Below are 18,057 nucleotides of genomic sequence, written 5' to 3'. Positions count from 1 at the left end.
TTTTTTGCATGTCTTGCGTTTAAGATTATCTCATGGAATCAGAGAATGATACTGCATGGAAAAAGGTCCGTCGGACCAACTCATCCATGTCAACTTAGTTGGTTAATGGAGCTAGTCCCATGTATAGGTGAAGAACGAAAGATTAGTGGAAACAAATGTCCATTTCAGTGGGTCAGGCAGCATCTCTGGAGAAAAGGAATAGGTGACGTTTCGAGTTGAGATCTTCTGGGTCTGAAGAAGGGGAACTGGGGCACCCAGAAGAAACCCCCATGGTCACAGAGAATATGCAAACTTCACACAGACAGTACCCGAGATCAGGATCAAACCCAGGTCTTTGGCACTGAGAGATGATGGCTCTATCAGCTGTGCAACTGTGCTCCCCTAATTCATTTATCTTCATCCTTTTACAACCGGCCTAAATAAAATGACAAATTTTGCACTTGAACTTTTACATGAAATCGTAATATTACTGTTTTTGAATTAATTGCTGCACAAATTTAAACTTGAAATTTATTTGTGAATGCAGATCTTTTGTTTTCTATATAGTTGATTTTGGGTTGATAGAAGATCTAAATATTGTATGGCTAATAGAACTATATATGATTTATAACGGCAGCTTATTTTTACATGTTAGCCACATTATTTTCTGCAAAAGATAGACATACAGTGCTGGAGTAACTCAACGGGTTATGTATCTGCCTGCAGTCCTTGTTTTTACATTGTTTTCTATGATAGGTTATGGTTGTTATGAATTCAAGAACAGTAGCAAAGTTTCCATCGCAAGGGAGAAATGCTCGAAACCTTCAGCCCACCAGTGTTATTCTTTGCAATGATGCAAATGGGAGATGAAAACGTGTGTTTTAAACAAGTGTGAGATTAATCACCAACTTGCATTGTTAAGATTTGCAATAAATGAGGTCAGGAAATAAGCATGTTTGTTTTCGATAAAGGTTGCCAATGAAACTGACGTGCGGGCCCAAATCCGTCTCCAGTTTCGAGATGTGAATGGCGGAATGGTGGCTGTGCAGAGGTCAATGCTTTGCACTCAGAAGGGAAAAAAGACTGAATTCAAAACCTTGGAAGGGGTGATTACACGAATGAAGTGAGTCCAACTCAGCAAGGAAAGTATTCTGTGTGAGAGATGTTGCTCGTGAATTATTTGATACCTGAAAGAATGTGACGGGGTTATGAACCAGAGACCGGGCTCATTGGAAGAAAAGAGATACTTGCATTTAGGAGGCATTTCTTTCATCATCTTGCAATCTCCAAAGCTTCTAATTGTCTGCGCAGTCCACTTGAAAAGCGTTAAATATTGAAACATTGAAAATGTGTGCAAGTTCTTTCAGGCAGCATTGTGATAATGCCGAGGTAATAATTTTCCATAATTTTGCGTAAATATGGAGTTGTGAGTTTAGCGTATTGTCACATGTACTGAGATACAGTGAAAAGCTTCTATCGCATGCATGATCCTGAATGCTGGATAGTGAAAGAAATGTGGAATTAAGTTCCGTTCTTTTTGGGGAGGAGGGGGTTGAGAGAAAATTGTGCTCAACAAAGGAAGACGATTGACAAAAGTCATTAAAAACATTTGCGTTTCTTTTTCAAGGCACGGCGAGAAGGTCAGTTTGAGTTCAAAATGTGCAGAGATGGATCGTGAGATGATCAGTGCCCTGGGTGTTTCGAAAGCCGTGTTAAATAACGTCATATTCTGTCATCAAGAGGATTCAAATTGGCCTCTGAGTGAAGGGAAAGCTCTGAAGCAGAAATTTGATGAGATTTTCTCAGCAACGAGGTGAGATATCTTTCCATTTCTCAGAATGCGACACTTATTTCCATGATCCGAGCCATACATACCAAATATATTAATGCTGTGAAATGTCTAGAATGCAGGACAATACGGGCATTGTGGCGTGTATAGGGTTACTTCACGTTATTTGCATCTCTAGCATGAGAAAAATTCCCAATGAAACATCATAATTTGACATCAGAGTTAATGAAGGACAAGGCCATGGAGAGATTTAAAAATGTTTGATAACTTGGAGTCAATGTAGGTGAGTAGGAGCAGCATTCATGGTTACCTGGGATTTGGTGATAGATTTTTGGATGATATCAAGGTAACAAAAGGTGAACAACCAGAAATGTTTTGAGAAGTCAGGTCAATGACAAGAGTTTGCAGAGCTGCTATCTCACATCTCCAGTGACCCAGGATCAATCCTGATCTCAGCTGATCTGTGCATTGACTTTGCACTTCTCCTTGTGACTACCTGAATTTCTTCCAGTGCTCTTGTTTCCTCCCATGTCTCAAAGACGTGCAGGTCGGTGGGTTGATTGGGCACCATAAATTGCCCCTAGTGTTTAGATATGTGCAAGAAGGGCAGAGAGGTGGGAATGTGAGGAGAATATAATGAAATTAGTCCAAATGGATGCCTAATGGTCAGTGTGGTTCCCTGCTGTCTGACTATGAAGTTAACTTCCTACTCTATGTTTACACTGTTAGCCGTCATTAACACTGAATTATTAACAATAGACAATAGGTGCAGGAGTAGGCCATTCGGCCCTTTGAGCCAGCAGCACCACTCAATGTGATCATGGCTGATCATCCCCAATCTGTACCCTGTTCCTGCCTTCTCCCCATATCCCCTGACCGCTATATTTAAGAGCCCTATCTAGCTCTCTCTTGAAAGCATCCAGAGAACCTGCCTCTACTGCCCGCTGAGGCAGAGAATTCCACAGACTCACCACTCTCAGTGAGAAAAAGTGTTTCCTCATCTACATTCTAAATGGCTTACTCCTTATTCTTAAACTGTGGCCCCTGGTTCTGGACTCCCCCAACATCGGGAACATGTTTCCTGTCTTTAGCGTGTCCAAGCTCTTAACAATCTTATATGTCTCAATGAGATATCCTCTCATCCTTCTAAACTTCAGTGTGCAAGCCCAGCTGCTCCATTCTCTCAGCATATGACAGTCCCGCCATCCCGGGAATTAACCTAGTAAATCTACGCTGCACTCCCTCAATAGCAAGAACAGAGGTGTGTGTGTGTGCATGCGTACGTGCGTCCATCTTAGCACTGCTTCAAACCATTCACCCAAAGGAATTCCAAATTCCAGCAACAGATAGGATTGAACACTTGTGAAACAATGTACCATCATATGTACAACCTCTGAAGTTGCAGACGGTGAACATACACAGCGGGAGTAAAGAGCAAGCTTCAGACTACTTGTGTGCAGAGAGCCTCTGAGGAAGGTCTTTCTTCAACTGGGCCAAGGTAGATGGGCATGTGATTCCTGAACAAGGCCGTTTTGGCCCTGCTTTGAAGGGAGAGTTAATTTCTGTCAGCTGTCTCAGCCACTGCCACTATAAATGGCTGCTCTTCCTCCCAATGGCAAAGGGATGAGTAGAGAAACTCTTTACCTGGAAATGCATTGTAATGCACAGCAGGCCACCAATACAATTCTTTCCTCCCTCGGGACTCTGCTTCAATATTCTGCTCTGCACCATGCTCCAAGTCTTGAAAATTAACTTGCTAAAAGGCTTGACATTTGTGCACTCGCTATTGCAAAGTTGATAGGTAATTAGTGGGTGGAGGGGATCTAGATCGATGAGTGTTGTAGGTCAGAAGAAGACTGTAGGTTGTAGATGAGATTGAGTCTCGGGACCGGGGCAAAGGAGAAATGGATGGGAGTTAATGAGGCTGACAGATAGATGAGGAAATTGTGGTCCAGAGTGGGGCGTGATTATGACCTGATTTGCAATCCCAGCAATGAGCTTTGTGACTTAATTGTCTGTCTCCTGTAGATATCCTTTGAGCAACAGGTGCTCTGGTTTCCTCCCTAACCCCAAAGATGTGCAGGCTTGTAGGTTAACTGGCCTCTGTAAATTTGGCCACAATATGTAGGGAGTGGGTGCAAAAATGGGATAACAGAACGAGTGTGAATGGGTGGATCGATGGTCGGCGTAAACTCGTGCCGAAGGGCCTGTTTCCAAGCTGCATTTCTAAAAAAACTTTAAAGAAAACTCTCTAAAAAATATCAAAGCTGATCTTAAAAGAAGCAAAGTTTGACCTGTAAGAATGGCTTGCATTGTCCACAGGTCCTGTATGTGGAGATGAGAAGAATTATAGAAACATCAAGGATTTGGAAGTGACTCCGTTAGTACAAGAAACACATCCAGGAACTCCCAAGAAAAATCATGAATCCAGTTGACTGCAATAATTCCACCATGTCCTGTTTAACCTTTTTTACTATAAATTACACATCATTCCATTGAAATCCCATTACACTCAATTTGCTTCTTGTGGCTGACCATCTCATTCATACAACATGGTCTCTCTCCAGATAGATAGAAACTGCTTCTTAGACGGATATACGAAAAAATTACAGCATCCCTGCTGAATGCTAGACCCCTGACCAGTCAAAGTGGAGAAGGAACATTTGAGATATTGAGAGAACATCCAAACATTGTGAACCCCAAGAAACCAATACAAATGACAGTCGACGTGCACATCTCCCGAGCTATCCATTCCAGCAAGCATCTCCTGCCCTGCTTGTGGCAGAGTCTGAATCCCATGTCATTCACCTCAGTACCGGGGTGGAAGATTGCAACCTTCACGTGGTCCACCCTGTTTTGACTAATGCAATCCACCCGGCGTGCACAGTCAAATAAGATTAAATAGAACAAGTTGTCCTCCAACTTTAGGCTGTGCACGCCATACGCAAGAAGAAGAAGACCTCAGTACCCACAGAAGCAGATAGGGAGTGAGTCTCATTCAATCTTGAGGAAGTGCCATAGAAGATGGCGCAGTGATAGAGGCGCTACCTTACAGTGCCAGACACCTGGGCTCGAACCTGACCTAAGGGTGCTGTTTGTCTGGAGTTTGTACGTTCTCCCCGTAACCGCATGGGTTTTCTCCAGCTACTGCAGATTCCTTCCACACTCCAAACCTGTACAGGTTTGTAGGTTAATTGGCTTTGGTTAACTTGTCACTAATGCGTAGGATAGTGCTGGTGTACAGGGTGATCACTGGTCGGCGCGACTCGGTGAGCCGAAGGGCTTGTTTCTGTGCTGTATCTCTAAAATTTAAAGGCGCCTGTATAGCAACAAACATTGCACAAGATTGTACAATCCATGAGCTATGACTACCGCTCGTCCATCGAGAGCCTGCTGACATACTGCATTACAGCATGGTATGGCAGCTGCACCATGGCAGACAGGGAGAGGCTTCAGAGGGTAACCAGGACAGCGCAGAGGATCATTGGTGCCCTCTCCCCTCCCTGATGGACATCTACCCCTCCCGCTGCCTTAGCAGGGCAAAGAAGATCACCAAAGACAGCTCCCCTCCTGCGTTTGGACTGTTCGACCGGCTGCCCTCTGGAAGGCGCTATAGGTGCATCAAATCCAGGACAAACAGACTCAGGAATAGCTGCTTCCCGAGAATTATATCTACCATAAATTCAAATCCACACATGCACTGACTACACCGCCCAACACGGACTTCCATCTGTATATATGTATATATGTATGTAGCGCCGTAGAATTTGTGCACCTATTCCCCCCCCCCCCCATCTCCCTTCTGTTTTGTTTTTCTGTTTCTTGTTTTTTGTGTAAAATTGTATGTATGCACTGAGTACGAGCAGCTTTCAGTTTCACTGTACATGTATAGTGACAATAAATGGATATCTATATCTTAATCTAATAGCACACCCTGCTATGCAAATGCAATCATGTAAAAGCAAAAGGACATATTGCCATAGAATCTACTATGGAGCTTGTGAGAATTGTTCTATGACTTAATATATTGAGACCTTATAGCACTTAAATAACAAAATGGAATTTTCATTCACTGAAGAGAATCTTATGGATAGTCCATTGACCTCTGTTAACCCGATTGGTGTGATGAAGAATGTAAATTTGCTGTTTCACTCCAGGTACATTAAGGCTCTAGATTCACTTCGTCAGGTCCGCCTGAAGCAGTCGCAGAATGTCCGAGAGTACCAGGTGGAGCTCAAGTACCTGAAGCAAAACAAGGAAAAGGCCCAAGAAATCCAGCAGCAGCTGACTGAGAAAGAGACACAGCTGGCTGTTTCAAAGGAAAATGTCCAATCGATTGAAAACAAGATTGCTCCCATAGAGGTAACACATTTGCCTTCTCTTCACAGTGTTCATCAGTGTTAGACTCTCTTTTGAAATGCTTATATTCCCTGTATAATGGAAGGGTAGCGACAATTTAAAAAATGTTTTGTAAGGAATTGACTGGGAGTCTATCTCAATAAGAATGATTGTAATGTCACCTAACTCAATTTTGCCAAGATCGTCTGTATTTCCTCAGCCACCAATGCTCATCAATAGGGTATATCGGTAAAGTTTGATTAAAGATAGTCCAAGGGTCTTCAATGAGGTCGATAGTAGCTCAGAACTGCTCTCCAATCGATGGTTCAGTTGCCTGATTAGAGCTGGAAAGAAACTAACTCAGAATCTGATGGTATGTGTTTTGACAGTTCTTTACCTCTTGCCCGATGGGAAAGGGGAGAAGAGGGAGTGACCGGGGTGAGGCTCGTCCTTGATTATGCTGGTAGCCTTGCCGAGGCAGCATGAAGTGTCAGTTGGAAGGGAGTCAGTGGAAGGGAGGTTGGTTTGTGAGATAGCCTGGGCTGCGTCCACAATTCTCAGCAATTTCTTGCGGTCTTGAATGGAGCTGTTCCTGTACCATGTTGTGAGGCATCCCAATAAAATGCTTTCTGCAGGATGCATCTGTAAAAGAATACTTTGCCAAGTGTTCAACAAGAAAAATGCACCGATTCATTAGCTGAGAAAGGATCGTAGACAGTAATGAGATTGAGGCTATTATGGGATCTGCGATTCTCACCTGTATGTCACTGCGACTATGTTCTGGACTAATGTAGACCTTGGAATTGTGATGGAAGAGTCTAACGCAAGATCTGATTCTGTGAACGAGATCGTACCACCTTGCCGACAAGGCTAACCCACTAAATGTCTGTGTGGCGAGCTTGCAAGTTCAACTGTTCAACAAATGGCTTTCTTGTCTATAAATCGAATACCTAAGTTGATCACAGCTGGCCTGCAGCTTTTTTCTTTTGCGGCATCAGTGCAGCAGTTGTGGTTGGCCCGTGCGGAGTCAACTGCATTGTGGCCCAACTAGGTAAAGATGGCAGACATGCCTGAATCAGGTGGGTTTATGTGATGATCTGGTGGTTTTGTGGTTATCGGCGCTGGTGTCTTTTTTTACATTTGTAATTGGAATTTAAACTTTGTAATTTTCACAATGAGATTTGATCTTTGTTGTCTAGTGTGATAGTCCAGGGTTAGTAATCCAGTAATTTAACCCCTTTGCCCACATCTGACCCGGTAAAGTAATTGAATTGAGGATCTGAGAGGACATTCAGGGGAGTACACTGGAAGACATAGAAACATAGAAACATAGAAATTAGGTGCAGGAGTAGGCCATTCGGCCCTTCGAGCCTGCACCGCCATTCAATATGATCATGGCTGATCATCCAACTCAGTATCCCGTACCTGCCTTCTCTCCATACCCTCTGATCCCCTTAGCCACAAGGGCCACATCTAACTCCCTCTTAAATATAGCCAATGAACTGGCCTCGACTACACTCTGTGGCAGAGAGTTCCAGAGATTCACCACTCTCTGTGTGAAAAAAGTTCCTCTCATCTCAGTTTTAAAGGATTTCCCCCTTATCCTCAAGCTGTGACCCCTTGTCCTGGACCTCCCCAACATCGAGAGCAATCTTCCTGCATCTAGCCTGTCCAACCGCCCAAGAATTTTGTAAGTTTCTATAAGATCCCCTCTCAATCTCCTAAATTCTAGAGAGTATAAACCAAGTCTATCCAGTCTTTCTTCATAAGACAGTCCTGAGATCCACTGCCTGCCATTGTGAAAAGGACCCGTTTACTCCCACTCTTTGCTTCCTGTTTGCCAGCCAGTTCTCTATCCACATAAATACTGAACCCCCAATGCCGTGTGCTTTAAGTTTGCATACTAATCTCTTATGTGGGACCTTGTCGAAAGCCTTCTGGAAGTCCAGATACACCACATCCACTGGTTCTCCCCTATCCACGCTACTAGTTACATCCTCGAAAAATTCTATAAGATTCGTCAGACATAATTTACCTTTCGTAAATCCATGCTGACTTTGTCCAATGATTTCACCACTTTCCAAATGTGCTGCTATCCCATCTTTAATAACTGACTCTAGCAGTTTCCCCACTACCGATGTTAGACTAACTGGTCTGTAATTCACCGTTTTCTCTCTCCCTCCCTTCTTAAAAAGTGGGGTTACGTTTGCTATCCGCCAATCCTCAGGAACTACCCCAGAATCTAAAGAGTTTTGAAAGATTATTACTAATGCATCCACTATTTCTGGAGCTACTTCCTTAAGTACTCTGGGATGCAGCCTATCTGGCCCTGGGGATTTATCGGCCTTTAATCCATTCAATTTACCCAACACCACTTCCCGGCTAACCTGGATTTCACTCAATTCCTCCAACTCCTTTGACCCGCGGTCCCCTGCTATTTCCGGCAAATTATTTATGTCTTCCTTAGTGAAGACGGAACCAAAGTAGTTATTCAATTGGCCCGCCATATCCTTGTTCCCCATGATCAACTCACCTGTTTCTGATTGCAAGGGACCTACATTTGTTTTAACTAATCTCTTTTCACATATCTATAAAAACTTTTGCAGTCAGTTTTTATGTTCCCTGCCAGTTTTCTTTCATAATCTATTTTTCCTTTCCTAATTAAGCCCTTTGTCCTCCTCTGCTGATCTCTGAATTTCTCCCAGTCCTCCGGTATGCTGCTTTTTCTGGCTAATTTGTACGCATCATCCTTCGCTTTGATACTATCCCTGATTTCCCTTGTTATCCACGGATGTACTACCTTCCCTGATTTATTATTTTGCCAAACTGGGATGAACAATTTTTGTAGTTCATTCATGCAGTCTTTAAATGTCTTCCATTGCATATCCACTGTCAACCCTTTTAGAATTAATTGCCAGTCAATCTTGGCCAATTCACGTCTCATACCCTCAAAGTTACCTTTCTTTAAGTTCAGAACCATTGTTTCTGAATTAACAATGTCACTCTCCATCTTAATGAAGAACTGAACCATATTATGGTCACTCTTGCCCAAGGGGGCACGTACAACAAGACTGCTAACTAACCCTTCCTCATTACTCAATACCCAGTCTAAAATAGCCTGCTCTCTCGTTGGTTCCTCTACATGTTGATTTAGATAACTATAATAATAATAATAATAATTTTATTTATAGAGCACTTTAAAAACAAACATAGCTGCAACAAAGTGCTGTACATCACTAATCATTGACAAAAAAGTTAATACACACCAAAAATAACAATCAAAAGAAATAGTAGGAAAAGACATGCAAAATAAAGAAACATCAAAAACACCACAAACAGAAGCAAAGCCTCAGGCATGGTCAAAAGCCAGGGAGTACAAATGTGTTTTAACACTGGATTTGAAGATGGACAGTGAGGGGGCCTGTCTGATGTGCAACGGCAGGGTGTTCCAGAGTGCCGGAGCAGCAACAGAGAAGGCTCTATCCCCTCTGAGCCTCCGACTAGACCTCGGTACCTCCAGGAGCAGCTGACCAGCTAATCTGAGGGACTGGGCAGGAGCGTATGGGTGGAGCAGCTCAGAGAGGTAAGGCGGGGCGAGCCCATTCAAAGATTTAAAAACAAATAACTATCCCGCATACATTCCAAGAAATCCTCTTCCTCAGCACCCCAGCCAATTTGATTCACCCAATCTTGCTTCTGGTGTTCTTGCTTCTAGCTGCCACCACATTTTAAAGGTATTTCATGGGTTGCAGGGAGCTTTGGGACAGAACATACCAAAAGGAACATGGAAGTTGCCTTGTGAAATCAGGAAGTTGTCTTGTTTCCTTTAGGTTTAGATAAGGAAGGTGTTGTGTGACTAAACTCTGCTGATTGATTTCACTTTCTGCTGAACACTATCAGCTATAAACTTGGGGGTAAAGTGAACTAACCTAAAATTCATTCACCCAAATGGTAGGAGTTTGCAAATTCACATTGTCAGTCTTGTAAGATAATTTCCGCCAAAATTTAACTACGCTGGCAGCATGGTGGCCCGCAGTAGAGTTGCTGTGTCACAGCGCTTGCAGCGCCTGACACTCGGATTTGATCCTGACTATGGGTGCTGTCTGCACGGAGTTTGTACATTCTCCCCGTGATCGCATGGGTTTTCTCTGAGATCTTCAGTTTCCTCCCACACTCCAAAGACGTACAGGTTTGTAGTTTAATTGGCTTGGTATAATTGTAAATTGTCCTTTGTGTATTTTGGATAGGGTAAGTGTGTGGGGATCTCTGGGCCGAAAGGCCCATTTCCCCGCTGTATCTCTAAAGTAAACTAAACTATTGATCAGGAAAAGCTGCCTAAGTATAGTTAGTTTTATAAAATTATCTGATCTGTTTAGCACTATGTAACCTGAAGTTAGTCTGTACTATAAATATTATTTTCCTACCCATGCATGATATATGATAATAATAATAATAATAATATCTTTATTGTCATTGAACAAGAACAACGAGATTAAGATTGTGACCTCCGTATCGATGCTATAAAATAAATAAATAAGGTAAAAGTACAAATAGGTCCATGTACACTGAGGTTACATATTACAGCAGCTGTTACTGTGTTGAGATAAGTCAGTTGTGCTGGTTGATTATGGGGGCAAAGACATTATGAGGGGCACTTAGCAGACTGATTCAGTGCAGTTGTAGCTCGAGGGAAAAAGCTATTTCTCAGTCTGGGGGTGCGGGCGTAACAGGCCTTATAATGTCTGCCAGATGGAAGAAGTTCAAACAGACAGTGGCACGGATGTGTGGAGTCCTTGGAGATGCTGATGGCTTTTCTGAGGCACCATGCGTTGTAGATGTCCTCCAGGACTGGGAGCTGTATCCCAATGATCTTCTGTGCTCTAGAGACCACTCGCTGGAGATCTCTCATATCCGCTGCTGTACAACTAAGATACCACACAGAGATGCAGAATGTTAGGTTGTTCTCTGTGGTGCAGCGGTAGAAAGTCACCAACATCTGTTGGGGCAGACCAGCTTTTTTCAGCGTCCTCAGGAAAAACAGCTGTGCTTTCTTGACCAGTGCAGTGGTGTTACTGGCCCACGTGAGGTCCTCTGAAATGTGTGTGCCCAGAAAACTGAATCTGGACACTCTCTCCACTCTGCCCCCATTGATGGAGACTGCAGCGTACTCATCATCCTGTGACCTAAAGTTGATAATCAGCTCCTTGGTCTTATCTATGTTTAGGGACAGGTTGCAATCCTAGGAATGTATAGTTTTGGCATTGTAAACCAGCATCTGCAGTTCCTTGTGTCCACATATAAATGATAAACTGGGTTCAGGTGTGTTTAAAATAGTACCCAGTGATTAAACTGAAGACACATAAAGTCAAGCAGCCCTATAGTCATGCAGTCATATACAGATGAAATCTGGAATTGCCAGTGGCACTACCAGGGCAGCACAGTGGCGCAGCCGATAGGCAGAGACCCGACCGATCCTGAACTATGATGTTATCTGTCTGGAGTTTGCACATTCTCCCTATGACTGCGTGGGTTTCCTCCAGGTGTTTCCATTTGCTCTTACATCTCAAACATTTGTGGACATGTAGGATAATTAGCCTCTGCAACTAGTACAGAGTGGATGCAAGAGCATAGAACCAGTGTGATCCCTGATCAATGGACTCAACTGGCCAAAGGGCCTGTTTTTATGTTGTATTTCTGAACAAAACTACACATCTACCCATTTTCATCAGTTGATTAGCCTGTCAGGAATGATGCTGACAGTTTGCAGTGTTGTTGTAGAGGTGAAGTCAGGTGGCCTCCATTGTAATGTAACTTTAGGACAAACAAGACCATACCCAAGGTATTTGTGTGCGACTTTGCTTCTGTTGGGAAGGTAAGCCACTCTGGAGATTGTTGCATTTCAAACATATCACACAAGCTACAGAAGCACCTGTAGGAGTAGGAGGAGCCATCTTGGGGAACTGCTGCTAACCAGCAGCCGTCTGTTCAATTGTTTTTTTTTGGGAGTTTTTGTAAGTCCTGTGCTTCGTCTGTTGGAGAATGGACTTTTTAATGTGGGGGGTAGGGGGTAGGGGGTAATTATACTTCTAGGTCCCTACCTGGTTGGTGAGGCAACTTTTTTTCCGGGCTGCCCCGTCGACCCGTCCTCGTGGCCTACCAGCGGGCGTGGAGCGCCGTTTCCTGGCGGGGACCGCCCAGCATCTCTGCTTCCTTGGCGGCACAGCGCTGGAGCGCTATCGCGGAGCGGGCGATGCCTTGTCTGGGTCGCCGCGCTGGACCGACGCGCTGGAGCTCCGGTGAGCTGTGACCGCCGAGATCAACACCTCCGGGCTGCGGGTCAGCGGAGCGGGCGGCGCTGACTCTAACCTCGGGAGCCTGGGAGCTCCAACCCGGCGCCGCCTTGTCGGCTTCGGAAGCCGCGGTCCCCAGCTAGGAAGCGGCCGTTCCAGGTGGCTCAGCCGCTGTGAGGACTCTCCCGACACCGGGGCAACACCACCCGGCCAGAACGGCCAGGAACATCGGGCCTCCGTAGAGGCAATTGCGGTGGCCTCAATAGGCCTGACTTTGGGTGAACTGGGGATGGGGACTGGACATTGTGCCTTCCCCCACAGTGGTATCCATTGTGGGGGGATGATTTTTTTTGTGTGTAAGTTAATATGTGAGTCTGTGTCCAAGATGGCTGTCGGGAGGGAGAGTGGACGCTGGCGCGCTTTAGCTACCGCTGCTCTCTCTTCGCATTGTGTTTTTTGATTTTTTGTCTTTGGAGCGATTTCTGTCTTTAATTTGTGTACTGGTGATGTCCTTATTATTTATTTTACTCCGACTATATATTTTTTCTCTTATGTTAATTTCTGTAAGGTGTCCTTGAGACTTTGAAACGCGCCCGAAAATAGATGTTATTATTATTATGTCAAACCACAAATGTGACAGCGGCTTTATATCTACCTTACCTTGTCCTCTGGAGCTGACTTGTTGTAGAATTACCTATTTTGAAAAAAACTATTGGGGCAACTTTAAAGATAGCCCATATGAATGCCTCTCAGTATGTTGCAAAATATGCCCATGCTTACATATAAATGAAAATTGCTACTTCACAATGATTTGATCATTTGACTTTATGTGTGCCCATCGCAATTTCACACCTTTTGAAAAGATTAAAATCAAAATTAACTGAAAAATGCTAAAGGCCCACAAAATAATAATCTATTGGACTATTTTATGCCAGAAGTTTGCAAACTAAATGCAGCAAGTTTGATGTCTATTTGGATTTGAGGGATTATATTTAGTTAATATTAATTGATCTTTGTTCTCTTAAGATATTGCTATGTGGCTGTGCATTTATCTTCGAAGTGCTGCTACCTTAAAGTATTTTCCAAATGTGGTCAAGTTTCCCATGGCGATGTATCCCAGCCCATTCAAATTTCTTATTCCCGAGTCATTTACTGGTAGATGATGCGATTTATTAGATTTTAAGGAACGTTTAGAAAGGTACATTTTGAAAGTAAGCATGCAGGTACAGCAGGCATGAAGAAAGCAAATGGCATGCTGGACTTCATAGCGAGAGGATTTGAGTACAGGAGCAAGGAGGTCCTACTGCAATTATAGAGGGCCCTGGTGAGACCGCACCTGTGAGTGTGTGCAGTTTTGCTCTCCCAATTTGAGGAATTACATCCTTGCTATTGAGGGAGTGCAGCATAGGTTCACCAGGTTAATTCCCGGGATGATGGGACTGACATGATGAAAGAATACGTCGACAGGGCTTGTATTCACTGGAATTTAGAAGGATGAGAGGGATTCTTATTGAAACATACAACATTTTTAAGGAATTAGACAGGCTAGATGCAGGAAAAATGTTCCCGCTGTTGGGGGAGTCCAGAACCTGGGGTCACAGTTTAAGAATAAGGGGCAGACCATTTAGGACTGAGATGAGGAAAACCTTTTTCACCCAAAGAGTTGTGAATCTGTAATTCTCTGCCACAGAAGGCAGTGGAGGCCGATTCACTGGATGTTTTCAAGAGTTAGATTTAGCTCTAAGGGCTAACGGAATCAAGGGATATGGTGAAAAAGCAGGAACGGGGTACTGATTTTGGATGATCAGCCATGATCATATTGAATGGCGGTGTGGGTTCATAGGGCTGAATGGCCTATTCCTGCACCATTCCTATTCCTATTTTCTATTTTTACACGGATAGGATAGGTTTAGAGGGGATAAGGGCCAAATGCAGGCAAGTAGGACTAGTGTAGACAGGGCTTGTTGGTTGGTGTGGGCAAGTTGGGATGTAGGGCCTGTTTCCATGCTGTATGACCTTAAGTATCATAACTTTAGTCATTGGGCACTGGTGTAAACACACCTGAAATTTAAGGCCAGTTTATCATTTATATGTAGACATAAGGAACTATGGTTGTTGGTTTACAAAAAAAGACTGGAGTAACCCGCTGGAGTAACTCAGCGGGTCAGGCATCATCTCTGGAGAACATGGAGATGTGATGTTTTTGGTCAGGACCCTTCAGACTGATCGTAGTAAAGGGGAGAAAAATTGAGAGAGGGGTAGACATTGGACAAAGCCTGGCATGTGATAGGTGGATAGACACAAAATGCTGGAGTAACTCAGCGGGCCAGGCAGCATTTCTGGAGTGAAGGAATGGGCGATGTTTCGGGTCGAGACCCTTCTTCAGACTGATGTCAGGGGAGTGGGCGCATTGGTGATCATTTCCTAATGTTCTATTTATTCAGGATCAGTTCCTATGGTTTGGAGGGTAGCTAATGTTATCCCACTTTTCAAGAAAGGAGCTAGGGAGAAAACAGGAAATTATAGACCAGTTAGCCTGACATCCGTGGTGTGGAAGACGCTGGAGTCAATTATTAAAGAAGTAATAACAGCGCATTTAGATAGCAGTAAAAGGATTGGTCCAAGTCAGCATGGATTTATGGGGAAATCCTGCTTGACTAATCTTCTGGATTATTTGAGGATGTGACAAGTAAAATGGATGAAGGCTATATTGCCTTCTAAATTGCCCCTGGTGTGAAGGATGCGAGACTGGGATAACTTAAAACTAGTGTAGGGTGATTGTTGGTCCGAGTGTAATTGGTGGGCCGAAGGACCCATTTCCACTCTGTATCACTGAACTAAACTAAATTATGAATGGTGGTTAATTATACGTAGCCTTTTAGGTTGAGTGTTGGTGTTGAGTTGACTGAGTAGCTGGAATGGCAGGAGCTTTCCTTTCCAAGTATTAAGAGAAAGGGCAGTTGATAGCTCAACTACTCAAGATACATTAGAAATGTGTGTGATGCTTTCAATTGTGCAAATATTGAGCACCCATGATTGTCCTGCCTTTTAAGAATTACACTCCAGATTGATGGACACATCTTCTCTCATCTTATGTCAACCTTGCAGATACTTCTCCAACTTGTGATAACAAGTAGATTCTCGCCCTGACTGGTACATAACAAGGATTAAGTCAAGGACTCTTTACATGGACCTTTACATTGCTGTGGAGTGTAATACATAGCGTACATGCCTTTCTATAATAGCATTGTGGCTGCTATGTATGGAAATGACCTATGTTTACGTGCCCTGTATTTTTTTTTCCTTTTACATTTGTTAAAATATTTTCAAAAGGAAAGTTGTATAAAAAAGAAATGGAAAGATATGCCAAATAGGTTAGTTGAAGCAGAATTGTGTGAACCCATGCCTAAATAGACTGCTAGACAAGATGGCCTATTTTTCTGCATTCAGTTTCTCTTTACTTGCTAGACTTTTGAGCTTGAAACTATCTACCAGAATTTTGTTTTTGCAATCTATCATTTTTGTGTGTCAGTATTGTTTTCACATCAAAATCTGTGATTTTTTTCTTTATAAAAGTTGGTTAGAGATTTTGTAACACATTTTACACTGGCGTTAGTAATGATTCAAACTAAACAAGTGCACTTCCCCTATCTCAGAATGTGGGACTTTTCAATTACAAATGCAGAAATGGGCAGAGAAATGTATGATGGAATTTAATCTGAGCAAGTGTGAGATGTTGCACTTTGGGAGGATGAATGTGAGGGGAAAGCTTAATGGCAAGACCATTGATTGATCTTGGGGTCCAAGTCTATAGCTCTGTAAAGTGGCAACACAAGTAGATAGAATGGTAAAGGTGGTGTTCACTATGTTTACCTTCATTTGTCAGGTTAATGGGATTAAGTTAGGAAGCCATGGTGCAGCTTTAAAGGACTCTGGTTAGAATGCGTTTGGAGTATTGTGTGTAGTTTTAGTCACCCCATTACAAGACAATGTGGATTATTTAAAGAGGATGCAGAAAAGGTTTATTGAAATGCTTCCCTGACAAGATGCTATTACTTATAACGAGAGGTCAGACAAACTTCAATTGTGCCACAACTTTTACACGTAACATCACACCTGAAAATTACTGTTTGACATTTTTGTTATTTTTTCACTTCAAACACCTCTTAATTTGTGGATTTCTGTTCCTTTTGGCATGTGTTATTTTGCATGCATTGAGAACATCATTAGAATATTGATATGAGCACAATAACGAGGGCGTCACTGTGGCGCAGCGGTATAGTTGCTGCCTTACAGCGCCAGAGACCCGGGTTCAACCCTGATTACAAGTGCTATATGTACAGAGTTTGTACGTTCTCCCTCTGACCTGCGTTGTTTTTCTTTAGGGTGCTACGGTTTCCTCTCACGGACCAAAGATGTACAGGCTTTGGTAAAATTGTAAATTGTCCCTAATGTATGTAGGATAGTGTTACTGTGTAGGGGTCGGTGCAGACTCGGTGGGCCGAAGGGCCTGTTTCCGCGCTGTATTTCTAAATTTAAAAAAATGAAGGGACAAGGATCAGGTGACGTCAGAGGAGATTAGTATAACTGTCAATCATGTTTAACATGGACTGTTCCATGAATATCTAAAGTACTGGAAATACTTGGGATATCAAATACGACCTTTGCAAGAAAAATAACCATTACAGAACCATGGTGGAACAGTTTAAGGCAACCAAGTTCACTGTAGCCTCCCTGTGACATTTGAAAGCATGATTATGAACCAAAGGCTTACCTTGACAATCCAATATATACATGGTCATCATTAATGTTGGTGGGATTCCCTTCCAAATTTATGAAATCAATTGATTTCATATTCACAAATAAGCATTGTATGATTTGGAGTTATTGGTGTGGGTTATCATTGGCCTCGTTCCAATGTCACTATGTCTTCATACCCTGACAATAGGTGAGTATAGTTATTGTAGAGCAAGGGTTCCCATCCTAGGGTAAATTTCCCCCCAGGGATTAAAAATCCCCTACCCAGGGGGTAAATTTGATAATTCTGGATTTGTACATATTTATTCTCATTGACTCACTGTGTTTGGTTAGAAACATAGAAACATAGAAATTAGGTACAGGAGTAGGCCATTCGGCCCTTCGAGCCTGCACCGCCATTCAATATGATCATGGCTGATCATCCAACTCAGTATCCCGTACCTGCCTTCTCTCCATACCCCATGATCCCCTTAGCCACAAGGGCCACATCTAACTCCCTCTTAAATATAGCCAATGAACTGGCCTCAACCACCCTCTGTGGCAGAGAGTTCCAGAGATTCACCACTCTCTGTATGAAAAAAGTTCTTCTCATCTCGGTTTTAAAGGATTTCCCCCTTGGTCCATCTTGGACCAAGATGGCGTCGCGTGCACAACGCGAGACTCTGCGTCTCCGTAGTTTTTGTAAGTTAGTTTTTCTACTGTTAATAATTACCTTAGTTTTCGCCCGGAGCACTGGAGCGAAGACTGTGTACGGCCGTCAGGAGCTACTTGAGCTCGGCCGTCTCTGCATAACGCGCACCAGAAGCGACTTTCAACTGCCGCCGGAGATCACCAGGACACCGTGGTCTAGCGGGTCCGCGCCCCCGACAGGAAGTGTCCGGAGGCTGCGCAGGGACCGCAAAC

The 18,057-nt window shown here is 43.4% G+C and overlaps 1 protein-coding gene across 1 annotated transcript in view; it reads left to right on the top strand.

Annotated features, from left to right (window-relative positions):
* The window catches only part of rad50 (RAD50 homolog, double strand break repair protein), a 147,461-nt gene that overhangs the window by 17,640 nt on the left and 111,764 nt on the right, over nucleotides 1-18,057 (top strand). The window contains exons 4-6 of the mRNA XM_055642696.1: nucleotides 951-1,102; nucleotides 1,607-1,792; nucleotides 5,926-6,130. Coding sequence (XP_055498671.1) covers nucleotides 951-1,102; nucleotides 1,607-1,792; nucleotides 5,926-6,130 — 543 coding nt within the window. The remainder of the gene's footprint in view (nucleotides 1-950; nucleotides 1,103-1,606; nucleotides 1,793-5,925; nucleotides 6,131-18,057) is intronic.

This window comes from Leucoraja erinacea, chromosome 11 (genome assembly GCF_028641065.1).
Source record: "Leucoraja erinacea ecotype New England chromosome 11, Leri_hhj_1, whole genome shotgun sequence".
NCBI classification, from domain to species: Eukaryota; Metazoa; Chordata; class Chondrichthyes; order Rajiformes; family Rajidae; genus Leucoraja; species Leucoraja erinaceus.
The sequence above is the reverse complement of the archived record's forward strand: the minus strand, read 5'-3'. Positions and strand labels throughout refer to the sequence as shown.